The 16,871-nt window shown below is 41.7% G+C and overlaps 1 protein-coding gene across 1 annotated transcript in view; it reads left to right on the forward strand.

The window, feature by feature from the left end:
* The first annotated feature begins 1,599 nt into the window (after window positions 1-1,599).
* LOC126546257 (venom metalloproteinase BumaMPs1-like) overlaps window positions 1,600-16,871 on the forward strand; it is a 30,642-nt gene continuing 15,370 nt past the window's right edge. The window contains exons 1-8 of the mRNA XM_050194408.2: window positions 1,600-1,700; window positions 3,113-3,282; window positions 5,373-5,465; window positions 5,586-5,700; window positions 6,242-6,301; window positions 11,253-11,386; window positions 12,388-12,459; window positions 14,795-14,916. Coding sequence (XP_050050365.1) covers window positions 1,652-1,700; window positions 3,113-3,282; window positions 5,373-5,465; window positions 5,586-5,700; window positions 6,242-6,301; window positions 11,253-11,386; window positions 12,388-12,459; window positions 14,795-14,916 — 815 coding nt within the window. The 5' untranslated portion in view covers window positions 1,600-1,651. The remainder of the gene's footprint in view (window positions 1,701-3,112; window positions 3,283-5,372; window positions 5,466-5,585; window positions 5,701-6,241; window positions 6,302-11,252; window positions 11,387-12,387; window positions 12,460-14,794; window positions 14,917-16,871) is intronic.

Raw genomic sequence — 16,871 nt, forward strand, 5'->3', positions numbered from 1 at the left:
TAAATTCGTGGTCGAGTTGTTTACGTGAAATTGTGGCATTCCTGACAACAGCAAATATATAGAAGAGTGAAAGCAAAGAAAGTATGTATAGAAAAGCCGGGAGTTTAACCAGGAGCTAGATCTGGTTGGCTACCCTACACGAGAAAAAGGGGGTACGGGTAGGAAAGAGACAGAGAGAAAGTGAAAGGAGGAAAGCGAGCCGAGCAACAACGGAGTAAACTCGGTATGCTACCCACCGGTAGGAGACGGTGTACTTAAACTCTATAACATGAAGGCCTGTAGACGACAAGAACTTAAGTTGCGCAAATGCGATAAACAGGGCCGCGGCAAAACGAGGTGCCTAAAGAGCGTCTCAAAGCAACCATGAAAAGGTCATATAATGTTTGCTTTTTTTTTGCATGCGAGAATGTAAGGTTCGCAAAATGACACGGTGAATGTTCTTTCTTCAGAACGCTGTATTGCCGCTAGAGGCTAACAAAAGGATAATATGCGCTCTGTTTATGCTTTGACAATATGATCGCATTTTTAAACGTGTTCCCGCGATATCCCGCATTCGGCCAAAGCTATAGCAGTAACAAACCAAAGCACTATAGGGCACATTCCTTTGTTGTTTGTTAAGAAAACAATGGTTTGTGGTGTCATATGGATTGCTACCATTAGTTAAGAGGGGACTTCGACTCAGAATGGCATTCGTGCTGGAAATGGGAATGACCGCGTTGCCGAATGGAACGGCTTATTTAGCTTTTTCCAAATGTGACCCAAGAAGCTTCTCGGTTATTCGATTTTTCCGGCAAATGGCATATCCAACTATCTGGTACTTCGAATTATTCTTCTATTTTCTGTTTTCCTACTTATCCGGTCATACATCTGAAATTCTTTGAGGTGCACATATACAATTTGATAGCTACAACTAGCATCATTCATCACACTAATGCCATATACATTCCGGACCAGATTAGTTTTATTAAGACTCTCTAAGGAGCACGAGCATGTACGCCGAAGTGACCGCAGCATTTTATACAGGGCTGCAAAATATCAGAAATACAGTGATGAACGCGTCTTGCCCGTATAAAGCTCAACATTACTCCAGTGTTTTCATCAACTCTGAACTATGGCCAACCACTAAATGTGAGAAGATCTTGTTTGCTTTCGGCCTCTGTAATGTACTAGCTTGCTTAATGTAGTCGCCATGCGTTTCGACCTGCGTAATTTACTACGACACCGCTAGCTTTGCTTCATAAGAACATCAGGAGCTATGCAAACCTTTCTTCTTTCTTTATTTATGTTTGCTTTGAAGCACAGAAACAGTGGATTTGATTTTAATGTCTTGTAAAACGTCAAGTGAACGCGAGTCATCTGCCCTTTCAGCAAACAATGGCCTACTTCAACGATCTAGAGCGAACGACGGTTAAGATTAAGGTTGCGGCTTTATAAAACGCAAACATCTTCAGTCTCTCTATGAGGTCACAAAATAAGCTCGTTTCGAGACGTGGCCTTTGTTCAGCAGACACCTAAAAATTAATCGCATACGAACGTTTCCATGCTATACCGTACACAAACATTTATGCAAAAAAAGAAGAAAACTGCGCAGGTAGAGTTTGATAAAACAACAGCAGTGAAAATCTGGCTAGCTAACTGAGAATGACGCAGCATGCTTTTCGTAGCTGTCGCTTGCGGCTTTCTTGGCATAACGTTCGCAGGTGAGTCTACACCTCTGGGAACTATGTGCACATAAAATAGCTCACCACTAATATTGAACCAACATCGCGGCCAAAACCCTAAATCCGCGTTAAGCCCACATTGGCAGTTCATGCTAGAGGCAACGCATAATATTCACAAGCTTCGAGCTGAATTTCACATAAGAAAGTGACAGTCCAACATAAAAAAAAAACGAATGTCTGAGTTTAGTGTGGAAAAAATGATTGATAAGCTCTGTGAATGCATCTACATTTTCCTAGCTTTCAGCGCGTACCCGCTATAGTGCGATTAGTGGCTTTGGCATTCTGCTGCTTGGTTGCGAGTTTGATCCCCGGCCTTAAGCGGCCAATCCTCGGTCTGAGGGACGTGTAACAACTCTCGTAGAATTCGGGTTCGCATTGGAGGAACGCTAAGTGGTCCAATTTAATCCGGAGCACTCCATTTCGTCGTCCCCCATAACCCCCCTCCCTCCCCCCCTCCCCCCCGCCCCTGTGGAGATCTGGGCATTAAATCCCTCAAGTTGATTTAACGCATACCCTATAGACATCCACCATGGAAGTTTTCTACCAATTGGTTATTAATCATTTTTCAATAGTTCTTAGGCACTCTGAGAAAAAGACACACGAAAAACACAAAGGGCACATAAGGCGCTTCCAGTGTCCCTCGTTGTATCTAGCTTGCTGTCGCTCGAAGCCGACATCTCTCATATAGCCGTCAGTTCGACTATGTAAATTACGACTAATATAAAATTTATAGCACGAGTTACTGTGGCCTTTCACTTGCCGATAAAACGGATCGGCTACTTGAGACGTGGAACAGTCCTTGGAATTATTTACCATCACCGTACTAGAGCTACGCACATAACGCGTTTTCACAGTCAGCCTCCGTTGGAACGGCATGGTAGTGTCGTGGGATCGAACCCGTAACTTTGTGCATAGTTAGCCAATATGGCGAGTGCTTTGAAAGTTCAAAGTCCAACTTTCCACTACATAGTCTGTAACTACGGCGCTCGCTCTTCTCTTTTTGAAAAATTCGACTGCTTAACTTCCATATACTGCCCTGTGGGTTTTATCAATCAGTTTTGACCGTCTGGTATTTTTTAACAAGCACCTAAAGAACGATGTACTTGCATTCTACACCCTTGAAATGCGGCTGCCAGAACCACAAATCGAGATGGTGAGCTCGTAACTAGCATGAAAGATTAAGATGACTGCATCAGGTAAAAACAGAGACGCCAGCACAAGTAAAAGGAAGGAGACGGGACAAAGCCCCATCTCTTTCCTTTCCAGCGCAACGCCATAGCTAATGAGCCACTGTGGTGATTGGCTCATTGCGTTTCAATGGCGAATATCTAAAATCAAACGGCAAGAACCACGTAGTAATCACTAAACTTCTTTCTGTGATTTTTTTCTAGCTCACTTCGAGGAAGAATTAGTATACCCAGAACTATTGCAGGAAAGGAGTGAAAGTGGACAGCTTGTGTTGCGAATAAAAGACACGACTTTGCACTTAAAGAAAAGCTCGGTACTGGCAGATGACCTCTTCGTGGGTACAATCGTCGACGGTGACACTGAGTACACCCTGGTGAGCGCATTTGACTACCTACTTTTTCTTATACATCAGCTGCGAAATATAGACAGTTAGGTACCTGAAAAAACCGACTATACTAAAATGTTAGCCAATAAAAGCAGGGAAAAGAGCAACAAAATTACAAAGCATTGTCGTAACAACTTCATAATGAAATAGCGAAATGCTGTCGAAGCAATTTCATTGAACAAAGGTAGAAACGAAGACAAAAGATTATAAAAGTAGAACAACACAGGCACGAGAGGTTGTAGTGCATCGAACTTGGCCTCAGTCTAAGTATCATGCCTAACACACTTTTCTTTACAGTGAAGCTGTTTATGGCTAGGGTTCCGTGAATTTTTCGTGTGCGCCAACAAATCTGGGAGAGCAAATAACTATCATAATTATCAATGGCTCGTGCCACGGCTAGCGCGTTCGTCGTCGTCGTCGTCGTCGTCGTAGTCTTCTTCCACTGCTGGCTGCGTTTCCGCTCATCATGCTTTCGTTCACATAGTGATCCTTCCTCTGCGAAGGTGCTGACGGTGCTGGCCCACTGCCAGTCGATGCTTTGATTTCGGTGTCAAATTTTTTTGTCTTAGAAATTCGCGAAATGGAAACACGAATTTACATAACGAAATTGTAACATGAATGAACGCAGATGCATAAAAATAAATGTGTGTGCGTACATTTCGTCACGATGACCACCGATCAAGACAATAGAATGTTTTAATCTAGTGTTCGCAGCCAAACGCAAACGCATTACGTACCTAAATAAATAGCGTTTATCACTGCGCATGCTCAGAACGTTATCTGGATTCTGTGGTTTATGTGCGCTATGATAACGTGCGTTATGTGGCCCGTTTAACGTTCGTAGTGTTTACGGGCGCAAAGAAATAGCATTGTCAACCGCCGTGGTTGCTCAGTGGCTGCGGTGGTGGGCTGCTGAGCACGAGGTCGCGGGATCGAATCCCGGCCATGGCGGCCGAATTTCGATGGGGGCGAAAACACCAGTGTATTAGCTTTAGGTGCACGTTAAAGAATCCCAGCTTGTCGAACTTTCTGAAGTCCTCCACTACAGCGTACCTCATAATAAGAGAGTGGTTTTGGCCCGTAAAACCTCATAATTTATTTTTTTTGTTAATAGCATTGTCGAACATGGAGGGACCCATGGCTCCCGCTTCAGCGTAAATTCTCGTGACGGCTACGCCCTCACTCTCATTGATCACTAGCAACTATTGAAACCAGGTTTCGCTTTCTCTAAGATCACCTGAAGCGTTAATTATGACCGCATAGCGCGCACAATTTATGAGACCATTCGGCGATTCCGGTGCCCGTAGACTCAACTAGACGCATCCACATAGCAACAACAGGATGACTGCTAATGAATTGTCTTGGCTTGGATACATTTAGAACGAAGCAGCAGAAGGCGCCTTGTTTCATAACGTCTTCCTTATGTTTGCGTTCTTGTACGGTAAACACAAAGTCTGGAAGAGACGCGCACCATAACATCCCGCAATAGTGCTTGCGTTGGACGTAGGTGACGCGAGAAACGCTATTCTAAACCTGTCAAATAGGTGTGTTCGTACCTTTGTTGAAAATTCTGTGTTACCACTTTGTCGTATGTGATACACAGCTTCGCTAGTCATCCACCTTCACAGCGTGTAATGTCTCATTATTTCTTTCTTGGACAGTTTTTGTTGTATGCAATGCAAAACTACACAAGAACTGTGCGAGCACTACATATCCAAGAGAGAGATAATAAAAAATAAAAGGAAGAGTGGTTAATCCGATTAACTGTTCCGTTGGCTACTTTACACTGGGAGATGAGTAAGGGCCAGCGATGGTCTAGGTCAGACGATCGCTGTGTAACATGAAACAGCGATGGCCGGGCCTAGAAAGCACATACTACACCTTGCTACAATGAAAAACTAAAAGCAATTCTGCATGTGAAATAGTGCCAACGACCGACGATTAGTGAGGAGAAGATACCAGCTCTTCTGAAACTCGCACACAATGCGTGCTACTTGCGGAAACCGGTCTCTTCAACTCGCGCCGTGTACCAATTTCTTTCAATATTTAAGAGAACGGACTATTCTTTTTTTTTTCAGTGGAACGGAACCAGTTTAGAAGAGAACCTGTACCATGACAGCGAGCAGCAATCATCGATTATGCTTTACCAAGATGACCGGGCATTAAAAGTGGTAAGATTTGTTAAGCACAAGAAACGAAACTAAGCTCATTCTGGATGGGCAGCGCCTCACGGCCCTAATGCGCTAATAATTTCAGCGTGCATTTTATTTCTAGAACTTCTTCTGTTTCAGGAGGGAATACTTAACCCAAGCTGGAGAATCGCGCCACTGTTGTCGATCGAACGTTCTGAAGACGCTCCAATACCTCACACGCTCTACCGAGTTCAAGAAACGGACCATAGGAATGGTTAGCAGTTGCTTCAGTTTCTTGAGAGACGTTCCTGGAAACGTTAATGCATGCAATAGTTTTTTTTTTACACAGTGGTTGCGTTGTAGTAGTCTTCCGGTTCATAACTATAATTTATTTATTTATTTATTTATTTATTTATTTATTTATTTATTTATTTATTTATGATACCTCAAAGGTTCCGTAATGCGGCAGTCCTACACGATGTGGAATTATAATGATGATGATAATAAAGTAGACATATGTTGACTGCTTCGAAGAGCGCGGGATTAGCAGGAAACACAATGTCCGCAGGATGGTTACTGAGGATATCAGAATGTGCCTAGTCTTATGTCAGCAAAACCACTTATAGGCTAGTTGCGAGTCGTATCTCTAAACATCGCCTCCTCATTATCATTTGTGCAACCATGTAATGTCCTGCGAGAAGGGGGACCCTATCGCCTCACAAGGTACGGATTGTTGAGAGAAAAACTGCACCCACCGAAAAGTAGGCGTCCGTCTTCCTGAATTTGATTTTTTTTCATTGCCTCTTTCTTTCTAGATCTCGCTTTTCGTGACCTTAATATCGATATTTCTGTGCTGAAGAATACGTATAGAAAATGTAAGTTCTTTTCTTTTTTGTGGCCATCAACCATCACATCCGTGCTTCAAGCTTCATGCTTCTCATTATAACGTTCAACATAATGTGAGCCGGGAAGGCATAATCACGAAGGCCTATGGCTAGCGCTTTCATTTATTTATCACTTTACCTACAGCGCCGCAAATGGCGTTACAAGGGGGGGGGGGGGGGGGGATTGATATAGTGCAACAAAAGGGGAAACAAAGAAAAAAATACAGGTGAATTGCCATGTGCATAGAAATCTGTGATAACACACGCACTCACGGAAACAAACACTGCAAGAATGATCCAGAAAAATAGAAAGGAGTAAGTTTTGCTTAAACATAAACATACATCACAGGGCCTAGTAATCACGAGAATACATTATTTGAATTCGATTAAATTCACTTTCGCATTAATTACGTTGCCCACGTAGATGCACTATTGAAGCAACGAAAAAAAAATTGCATTTCCGGTGGCGGTGGCAACTTCTCGTGGTAGTTGGTTCCAATCCGAAATTGTCCGGGGAAAAATGACATTAAGTCTTACAGTCTTGCACCTTATTTCTTGAATTTTGTTGACATGGTCTCTTCATAAAGAAACATAATCAGGAGGAAGTAAGTACGTTTCACGCCGTAGACCTGCTTGATAATGAGAAATATTATGCAGAAATTTCAGTCTTAGCATTTTCCTTCGTTTACCTAATAAAATCCAGCCAAGGTTCTTCTTTGCACGCGTTACACTGAACTGTCTTGGGTAATTTCCAAAACCATACCGAACTCATAAATTCTGCACTCTTTCTATTCGCTGAATGTCATTTTTGAGCCAGGAATCCCACACGGTACAGGCGTAATCAAGCGTGGACTTAATATATTATGGGAACAATATCTGTTTAATTTCTGAAGGAAACCGCTTGGCATTTCCACGAGGGAAGCATAATGTCCGGCATGCTTTGGCTGTAATTTTTTCAATGTGTCGGTGCCATGATAAGTTGGAGGCAAATATGAAGCCAAGGTATCTGCATTCTCACACGGGAATTAGAGCACTAATGTTTAGCAAGTACTTGTAATTGTGCGCGAATCGCTTTTTTTTTCTAAACGACATGCGTACTGTTTTTTTAAATAGATATGTATGCATACCTCAAGCGCTGCAGCGCTGCACCACTTAACTACGGTGTTCAGTTCATGTTGTAAAACAGTATAAGCCTGTTGATTAGTAATAACGCGATAAATAACACAAACATTTCCCAACAGGCACACATGGGAAGATAAGCCAGCATCTATATCAATCATATAAATCAGAAACAGCAGTGGACCCAAAACGGCCCACTGTGACACTCCTGATGTGACATAAACCTTATGAGATCTTTTGTTGCTAATAATTACGCACTGACGTCTAGTACTTCACTATTCTTTGATCCAGCAAATTACTGTGGTTTAATATTATACCATGAAAGCTTTTCAAGCAATAGGTGATGAGGTGCAACAACAAAAGCTTTCTGCAAATCCAAGAACATGACATCAATGGAGAAACCTATGTCTAATGCACTTGCTAACTTGTGTGTTAATTCAGTGAGTTGAGTGATGGATGAATAGCCACGTCTAAAACCATGTTGATTAGGGCTTAGCAATACGTAGGCGTCGATGAAGTTCATAATACTAGTAAAAAGAATGTGTTCAAAAATTTTGCAAATGCAACTCGTTAAAGAAATAGACCGATAATTCGGTACAGTACTACGTGGTCCTGATTTGTGCACGGGTACAACATGGGCTATTTTCCAGTCATCAGGCATGATGCTTAGTTCTAAGGATTTATTAAAAATACCATGTAGATATCGGGACACAGGAGAAGCGCTTAAAGAGACAAAACCAGGAGGCAAATTATCCTGCCCAGCCGCCTTAAGGTTATCAAGGCGCTGGAGTGACAATTATTCTCCCCTTGAGCTAATGACATCATCATCCATGCGTTCAGTATATTTGTGCCATAGTTCAGAAATATTTCACTGTCATGAGAGCGCCTCCCAAACGCTGACCCAAAGGACGAGTTATAGCAATTGGCTTTAGCCACGCTATCGTGAACAACTGTACCATCGTGGTCAAGCGAGGGTACTGAAATTTCGTTTTTGCGGCTAGTTTTAATAAAATTCTAGAGTTGTTTAGACCACTCCTTCATTCGCGAAATTAAAGTGTCAGGCTATGAGTATTTTGACTGTTTCATATGACTCTTCAATTCATCTGCGGTTCTTTTTAGTTCTTCCTTGAAAGAAAGCGGATTTTTTTTATAAGCTTCATAAGCATGCTTTCTTCTCCGACCAATTCTGCGTACTTCCTTGGAGAGTCACGGCTTGCTTTTACTATGTCTTGATGCCAGCCACCACGACCGTACAAACGGCTCACGCAGCTCAAGCTTTTTGTTAGTCAATACGAACCAGTGTTCATTGACGCCTTCCGATTTGGAAAGCGTTAGAAATGGGTCAGAGTATGCGTCCAGTGCAGGTAATATCTCGTTTACAGGCACTTTTCTATAGCTGTATATACGCCGGCATCCGCTACTTAGTGTCTTTGCGTATCTGAGATTCATCTCACACAGAACGACACTGTGATCAGCTATGCCCAGTAATACATGCAGGGATTGCTCTGCTCAGGGCACGTTGGTCAAGAAAAGATCTCGCACACTCCGGTCATGAGTGGGCTGTGTCACTATAGCTGTGATTAAGCAAGGAAACGGCACATATTTATCATCTTTTTTCTCGTCATATCCGCTGCATCACTAGGCTGTCTTCTAGAAATGATTCAATTGAAAGGGCATTACTAAACCCTCTCGTTCCTGTCCTATCCACGACGAGTTGGATCCAGTTGACTGAGGTTGATTCGGATTGCGCGAGCACTAGGCGTTGCGTCCAAAAACGCGAAGAAAAATCGGCTCGCTCGACCATTCTCGCAAATGCCCGAAACGGTTAACCGGTGAACCAACACCAGGTCGCGCAAAAGTTTAAATGCTATACTGCAAACTGTCCATTCGTTTAGAGTACTTTTAGGGGGTACAGAGCTCGTCAAGTTTTTTTCTTTGTTTTTCCTTTTTGCCTGTGGCCCTGATAACTGTACTTTTACGTACTGTTAGCTTATAAAGTTTGACATTGAATTTGAGTCCCATGAAGCGTTGTTTGTTGTTCCTTGATTTGCAGAAGCAGAACATTGTGAAAGAACAAAAGAGCGATTATTCTGTCACCTTACCAAATCACACATTTCATCACGTTTTATGAACGCATGCACGACCTATGCGGCGTCAAGACAATACGCGGTAGCACCGTTGACCTTTGTACTTGGACCTTTGCAAGGGCCGGCATAATGATTTACACATAAACAAGGCGCCCACCCGGACATGGACTTTTATTAGAAAGCCTAATTATTTTGCTACCATATGTGCGTGTGTACGTGTGTATGGTGTGCAGGCGTTTTAATAAGTTATTTCATACGTCCCCCATGTAATCTGAGGTAATATGTTAGGCGTATAGCCAAAAAACATCTAACTTTAAAGACAGTTTCTCTTTCTCTATTTGGCGCTTGTTTCTTGTTCATACCGCCTTACTTACTACATTCACCTCTATACTTTTAATGTTGTTTTACTTAGCATCCACTAAGGAAGAGAAACTTATTTGCGAAATTTATTCACTTGCTATGTGAAATTATAGTGGCGCAAATAGCCTTGTGTGTCGACCTAAGACTTCGGTCGAGATGCTTGCTGGTGTTAACATCATTATTCATAATTTTCACTCAGTTAATGAAAAATCTTAACCTCGTTTCACATAAACGTATTTGAAAAAATTATGTACTCTGTTAGTGGAACGTAGGTGGGACGATATTAAGAGTACAGTGGTCCAGATGCTCCATTCTTAAAAAAAATTCATGGAGTCTGACCACGATCCTCTCTCTGTCCTATGATCTCGATACCGACGTATACGCTCGGACGCCAGTATCTTAATTATAGAAATGACGTTCATACAGACCCCTGGATACCCCCTGTGTGCGTCTTTAATAAAGCTTTCAAATATAACCGCCGAAACAAGCATATTGCACGCGAATCCACTCGCAGACTGGATACTGCATTTGCTAGTTGATTGTTGCTGCAGTACATCTGCAACAAGCTTTTGCTTTCACTAAATTTTCTAGAAATTAGTGTAGTACATACCATTGAAGCAATGTTTGCAAAGCTGCAGGGCTGGTAATGGACAAAATTTCTAACAGCCTTCACACCTAAGCAGATGATGGCTGGGCCTTCTAGCTAGCGGATTTGACGAGAATCACAGCGCGCCGCCTCCGAGATTTTCAACTAAACAATCTGGCGCCGCACAATCTCGGAGGTTACGCCAAAGAACCACAATGGTTGTTAGCGTTCTGGCTTGTGCGTTACTTGCGGCGAGTGGTAGTGGCCGCGTTTTCTTTTTCACTTTTGGCATAGAAGCAGCAACTTTCCGCTAGCCGTCTGTGATGCATCGACTCGTATTTGAAATGCGAAATTCTGCGCGGAGGCTGCTGTATTCTACATTAACTGAAACTATGTGTTTTACGTAGCCGCAAGTTTTGTTGCAGTTGGCCTTCATAACTGCTGGTTTACTCTCATTCCCGTCTCATTCTCTGCCCTTGCTCGTTACCCCCTGGGCAGGGTAGCCAACCGCAAGTACATCTGCTTAACCTTCTTCCCTCTTTATATATACATTATTTCTCTCCTTGTCTAACTGCATCATGCTGAAAATACTTATTCGTCGCCTAATTACAGAAATATAGAGATAGAGACATTGACGACGACCCCATCTGTTCTTCAAACTGGCATGTTTATGGGCCAGACAAGCGAATAAGTACAAATAGGGACGCGTTCGCACAAGGCCAATGACCACTCATGAGACAGCGAATTGTAAAATAATATGCTATTTCTAATTTATGGCACTGCACTGCAGATTGGCGTAATCCCAGGAAGAAGCTTCCAAAGGAGTACGTCGCTGAAATCTATTTAATATCCGGCAGCCACCACCAGAAACACTTCAAGGAAGATAAAAATCTCATCGCCTACATGGCTGTACTGATGAACGCAGTAAGCTCGATATTTGGTGTTATTTTCGTGCATCATATTGCGCCAATTGCTCTTCCATGCAACATACCTATACAGTTAACTCTCTATGAAGTTATGCTCATGGAATGACCCATCGGATGCAGAAATGGGTACCGTATCCAAAACTGCCATCGTACATGTCTCAATTCCGATGTGGTCAATCTTTATCAGATGACAATTTAGGATTAGGGCGTATGTCGCGCCACGACGTTGGTTTTTTTTTCGGTACTTCTCTTTTACTCAGTCTTATACATTGCAATAATTCCTTCTTGCCACAAGATCCTAAGAATATTTAGCAACCAGTACACTTTGTCTAGTAAGCCCTACTGGGAATTGTTTCTCAGGCGCTCTTAACCCGTTCTGCAGGCACCATAGTGGCCTAATAATATGTCGTCACAATTCATCATATCATGGGGCTTTGCGAAAAATACTGGGCAAAATATTACCCGGGCAAACACGCCGTACTTGTGAAATAACGGGCCGTCTATGTCTAAATTATAGCCATCTGAGTGCATTAGCCACTTTTGCATGAAATATGCACTCAAAAGAGAAAAAATTTTGCTGTATAACTCACTTAGATTTCTATATTACCAATAAAGCCGCTGTCACCGTGCGAATAAGTTTGATAAGCCAGAACAGACCTAAAAACAGCTAGCGTATAACGGAAGTCGCGCAAGATGCTCTGTACGCATAATCGCAAGATTTAAATGCTGGGTGGTGTTTCTGTCTCAAGAAAAAAAGACGTACTCACAAGGAATCAAGGACCCCAATGAAAATTATTGACTGGTCATTTCCTGGAATATTTGTGACCTCAGTATTGCCTGATTTTCCGCACTTAGAAATAAAGAAGGCTAGCTAATATTGCCCTTTCAATACTAATTTATAAACCGTAGTTTTAAACACTTCGGATCAAGTTGCCAGAGTAAAAGCGCGAGTTTATTTTCATGTCATTTATGATCCTCATAATCGCACCTAATTTCTAGGTGAACGTATGGTACGAAGGAATGACCAAACCAAAAATCAGGACCAAAATTGTGGGAATTTCACGAAATAAAGTAAGTATGAACCTTTCTAAACCTGTGGGTACCATAATATAATGCAGCGCTAGAACTGTATTGGTACTTTATCATCACTGGCATAATTATCTAATATTGCCCACAAATCCATTATAGAAGCAAACAGACTTCAGGACACTCCTTAAAAAGAGAGCTGCGTTAAGCAAAAGGGCCTTCCTACACTACGTCCCCTCAAAGCATCAAGGACTAATTATGTATTAGAACATGGAATGATCCATACATCTTATACCGCAAGATTCAGGCAGCATCTCACGCCAACCTGCCCAAACGTTTGGACACTTCTGAGAAATTGGCCTTCTCGGAAAGCTTTTAAAGAAGGTTCTGTTCGTGATATAAAAAAACCGTAATTGTAGCCATCGCCACATATATAAAACTTTATAACGGCTACTTGAGCCTTTGATTTTTATCTTCGTTATTTTTTACTCTAGAATCTGTAGAATGCACAGTAGCTTGTCAGCGGTAATATGCACACCTGCCAAGACATATGCATCATAATAAATAGCTTTTCTCTCTTTCTCTTGTGGATCAGCACGATACAACTAAGATGTTCATTCTAGATCCTGAGGACCAAAGCTAGAGGGTTGAAGAAAAAATCGACTAGACCTCGTGATCGAAACACACCTCATCCCACATCTAGCGCTGTCACTCCGTTCGCTCAAATAAGCGGGAGGACTGGTCGAAAAATCATTGTGTTACAATTCGGTTTCATTGTTTTCAGTTTTTATTTTCCCAATTTTTTTCCTTTTTACTTCAACCGAGAAACTTTGTTTTGGTTCCATCAATATCTTTTCAAAGGGGGGGGGGGAATTCAGTGTTTTATTTGTGGTTTATTTACGGTTGACTCATTTTTGCGTGAAGTACCCTTATTGTTTTTCGGCAAGTATCTTGTTCAATAACTATGCGCGAAAGTGCTGTATGACTGCTACAACGTGTGCCCTTCAACACTGTGGCAGTTTCATTCAATACATAGAGTGCCACTGTTCTTAAAAAGCGGTCTTGCAAAGGCACAACACATGACGTGACTATGCAATAGTTACGAATGAGGGCATTTGACATTTTAACGCAAATAAAATTAGTTTTCATTTATAATATAATGCAGATACCACCCACACGCTAACAGTACAAGAAAAAATTATCGATTCAATACAACGTCTATTTTAGCAAAACTGTACTTCCGCAGTTGATCCATCACAGTGGTACAGCGTGAATATACAATTAAAGGCCTGGATCCGAGGTGAACCTCTTCAGATAAAACAAAATTCTGTAACTAACCTCGTAATTTTTGAGTTTGTTTTAATCCAGAAATATGAACCGGATAGTTACAATCTATATCTTGACAGCGGATGGCTGTAATGAAACGAATATATAGGGGCATCTATAATATTGTTTGCTGTTGAAAAGGTAAGCATGACGAGAGCGCGGCAACTATGTCTCAAACATGCAGGAAACCTCTTTAAAGGCGCCTCCTTACTAATGCTGTAGGCAATGACGTCCTTGTAGGATATGAACGATCCCTTTCTCTTCGAAGGATGGTTCTACAATAAAAGGAAGCTCGGTTTCGCGTTCTGTAAACCTGTAACTGCTTGCTACCTAGCTGATAGTTTCGGGTGCGTAACACATGTACTCTGCATTGTTGTGCAAATTAAAAGCCATATAGAACCGAAGCCCTCCAATAGTACAATTTAATAACAACGGGACGTTTTACAGCCCTTGTTAAGCTCCCGAAAATCAGGTTCTCTTAAGATTTGAGTCGAATATTTCTGAGTGTATTGCAGTTCAAACTTCGCCAGTTTGGAAGTGTTTGCTGGATGTTTATCATACACTTACTGCGTTCAAGGTCGGTGAAATACAAGAACTTTCGATTGCTACAACCCGATCTGGATTGAGCTCGATCCTGATCAGGTGCCAATGGACAGATTCTCTAGGTGGGGATTTTTCTTGCTCCACATCCAGTCACTCGCGATTCCTGTGTGGTGATCGAGCTTCTCGATCCCGATCCTACATTGACGTCTGCACTGCGATGTTTAATGCTTATTAGGTGTATTTTTCAAGTAATTCGGACCCACTGAGCGTCATCTGGTGTGGTATAGATCATCCAGCTTGATCAGCATCTTTGGACTGTGTAACAGCGATTATCGTTGATCGCGATAGTACGTTTGATCACTACAGTGCCTGTGTGATACGAGTATGAGATAGTAGAAGAGACGCACCGCAGTAGGCGGCATCGCGCCCACTGAACGACGTGAATAAGGAACAAACTGCGCGGTAGCCCTGTAGGTCTGTTGCAATGCCACATTGATATCTTTTTTTTCAGGATCTCCGAAACGAAGTAAGAGCCGGCCGCTATTTGAACGGCCGCCTCACTTTAGGCAAATTCCTAACGCACGTAAATAAAAGCATGCCAGGAAATTCGGACGCTGTCTACGTGTTCACCGAGTAAGTGCGCTGGTCAGATAGTGCTGTGCGAGTAAAATTGCTTCGTTTGGCAACCCTGTCCGGCAAGCTTTTCAAGTGTTCGCGTGATTTTCATGCGCACGCTAAGGTTTTACCATTGTGCTTGCCGTTGAGCTTTGACGCATGCGGGGAAGGTTTTCGGGCGAGACTTTGCGTACACTGCCGGCCTTTCCGGACCATGCAGAAAGAAAAGTTTGACAGACAACAAAACATATGAAATCAACAAAGGTCAGCAATTCGCGACAGCGATGTGACAATAAACGCGAAAACAGAGAGTTCTCAAAATCTACTAGCAGAAGTGAACATCCTTCAAGAAGGTCATATTGCGTGTGACAGTTTGAGGGACAGTCCAAAAATAAAACGCCCACGGACATAAACAAGCGTTTCAGAAACGGTCGGCAAAAAAAGCCGTCGCGAACTGAAAAATAGCCGTCACGAACAGAAAAGTTAGTATACGTGGCTGCTGCCTTGCGAATATATTATTTCTGGATATATATATATCTATATATATATATATATATATATATATATATATATATATACAAAAAGTTTACATGCGGGTATCAACAAAATCGCTCCTATAAACCTCATATGCTTACCACATATCTCCACTTCATTCCTGTTTAACAAAAAAAACATTACTTTGTTCATAAAACCTGCACATGTAACCTATGTTCACAGGCAACTCTAAAGCGCACGGAGGTAATAATGAAATGACTAACTATATTTGCAGGATTCCTTCATCTAGTTTAATTTCTTTAACTCTTTCCTCAGCTTCCGTCACAGGTTTTATTTATGGCCAATCTTCCTGAACGCAGATGTCCTATTATGCCCGGTTCCTGCATAAAACAAAGAAATAAGATTGGCTCAGAGATATCTGTAAATAACACCAATCTGTTAAAGTCTCAGTCTCAATTTATTATTATTTACATACAGTCGTGGGCTATAGATAATATGCAGACGAGGAGCCCAAAGTCAAACACTAGAACGGGACCTTTGGTTAATAATAAGAATGTGGAAACATGCGGAAAATGAGCAAGCTAGGTAAAAAACACCGTAAAACACAACACAGAAAAATTAACCAAACGAAAAACAATTGTCAGTGTACAATCCTATAGTGCATAAACATACCGGCAGAGATACTGTAATGAGCGATGAAAACTCAGTTATACATTTAAATAGCCTAACGGCATGGCTAAGTGCATGAAAGGATGAATATTTAATGGTGTTCGGTCAAGCAGTGCATAGTTTTATAGCCGCGAATGACGATGGCATTTTCCCTTAGAATGAATCACAGGCCGTAGACAATTGCAGTTGCGTGCGAACCGAATATTATTATTATTATTTTTAATGAGATTTCTGGAATGAATGAATTCAAATGTAAGCTTTTCAGTAAGTAAGTTATAAAACATAATTGCCAGATGATAGTGCTAATTATGACCACAAAAAACAAGATGGATGTCGTTTTCACGAAGTAATGGTGCTGCTAGTAGTGATAAAGCCGCTGGTAATGATAATGCGTATTGATTGGTTTTATAAGTGCTAAACACATGAGGTATGACATTGTTATGACTTCCCCAGGAAATAATGCCGTAATTATTGTGACTATGACTGAAAGCAACATATAATGCTACTGACGCGTCTTTGGAAAAATATGCCATTGATTTGATTATTGCTCTAATACCGAATGTGCAATCTAGTTTGATGCCCAAAAATGATACGCAGTCAGTGACGAAAATGTGATGACCATCCAGAGTTATCTCAGGCATGCCGGGGAGCATTCTTTGGCTTGATCAGAAAATCATGAATTGAGTTTTGGTAGGACTCAAAATTAAATGATTCGAAGAACATCACGGAACAATCTGTTCGAGTTGGTTGTTCAGTTTAAGATTGTTGAAGATTCATCACTCGAGCAGATGGGAGCATCGTCTGCGTAT

Source organism: Dermacentor andersoni, chromosome 10 (assembly GCF_023375885.2).
Source record: "Dermacentor andersoni chromosome 10, qqDerAnde1_hic_scaffold, whole genome shotgun sequence".
Taxonomy (NCBI): Eukaryota; Metazoa; Arthropoda; class Arachnida; order Ixodida; family Ixodidae; genus Dermacentor; species Dermacentor andersoni.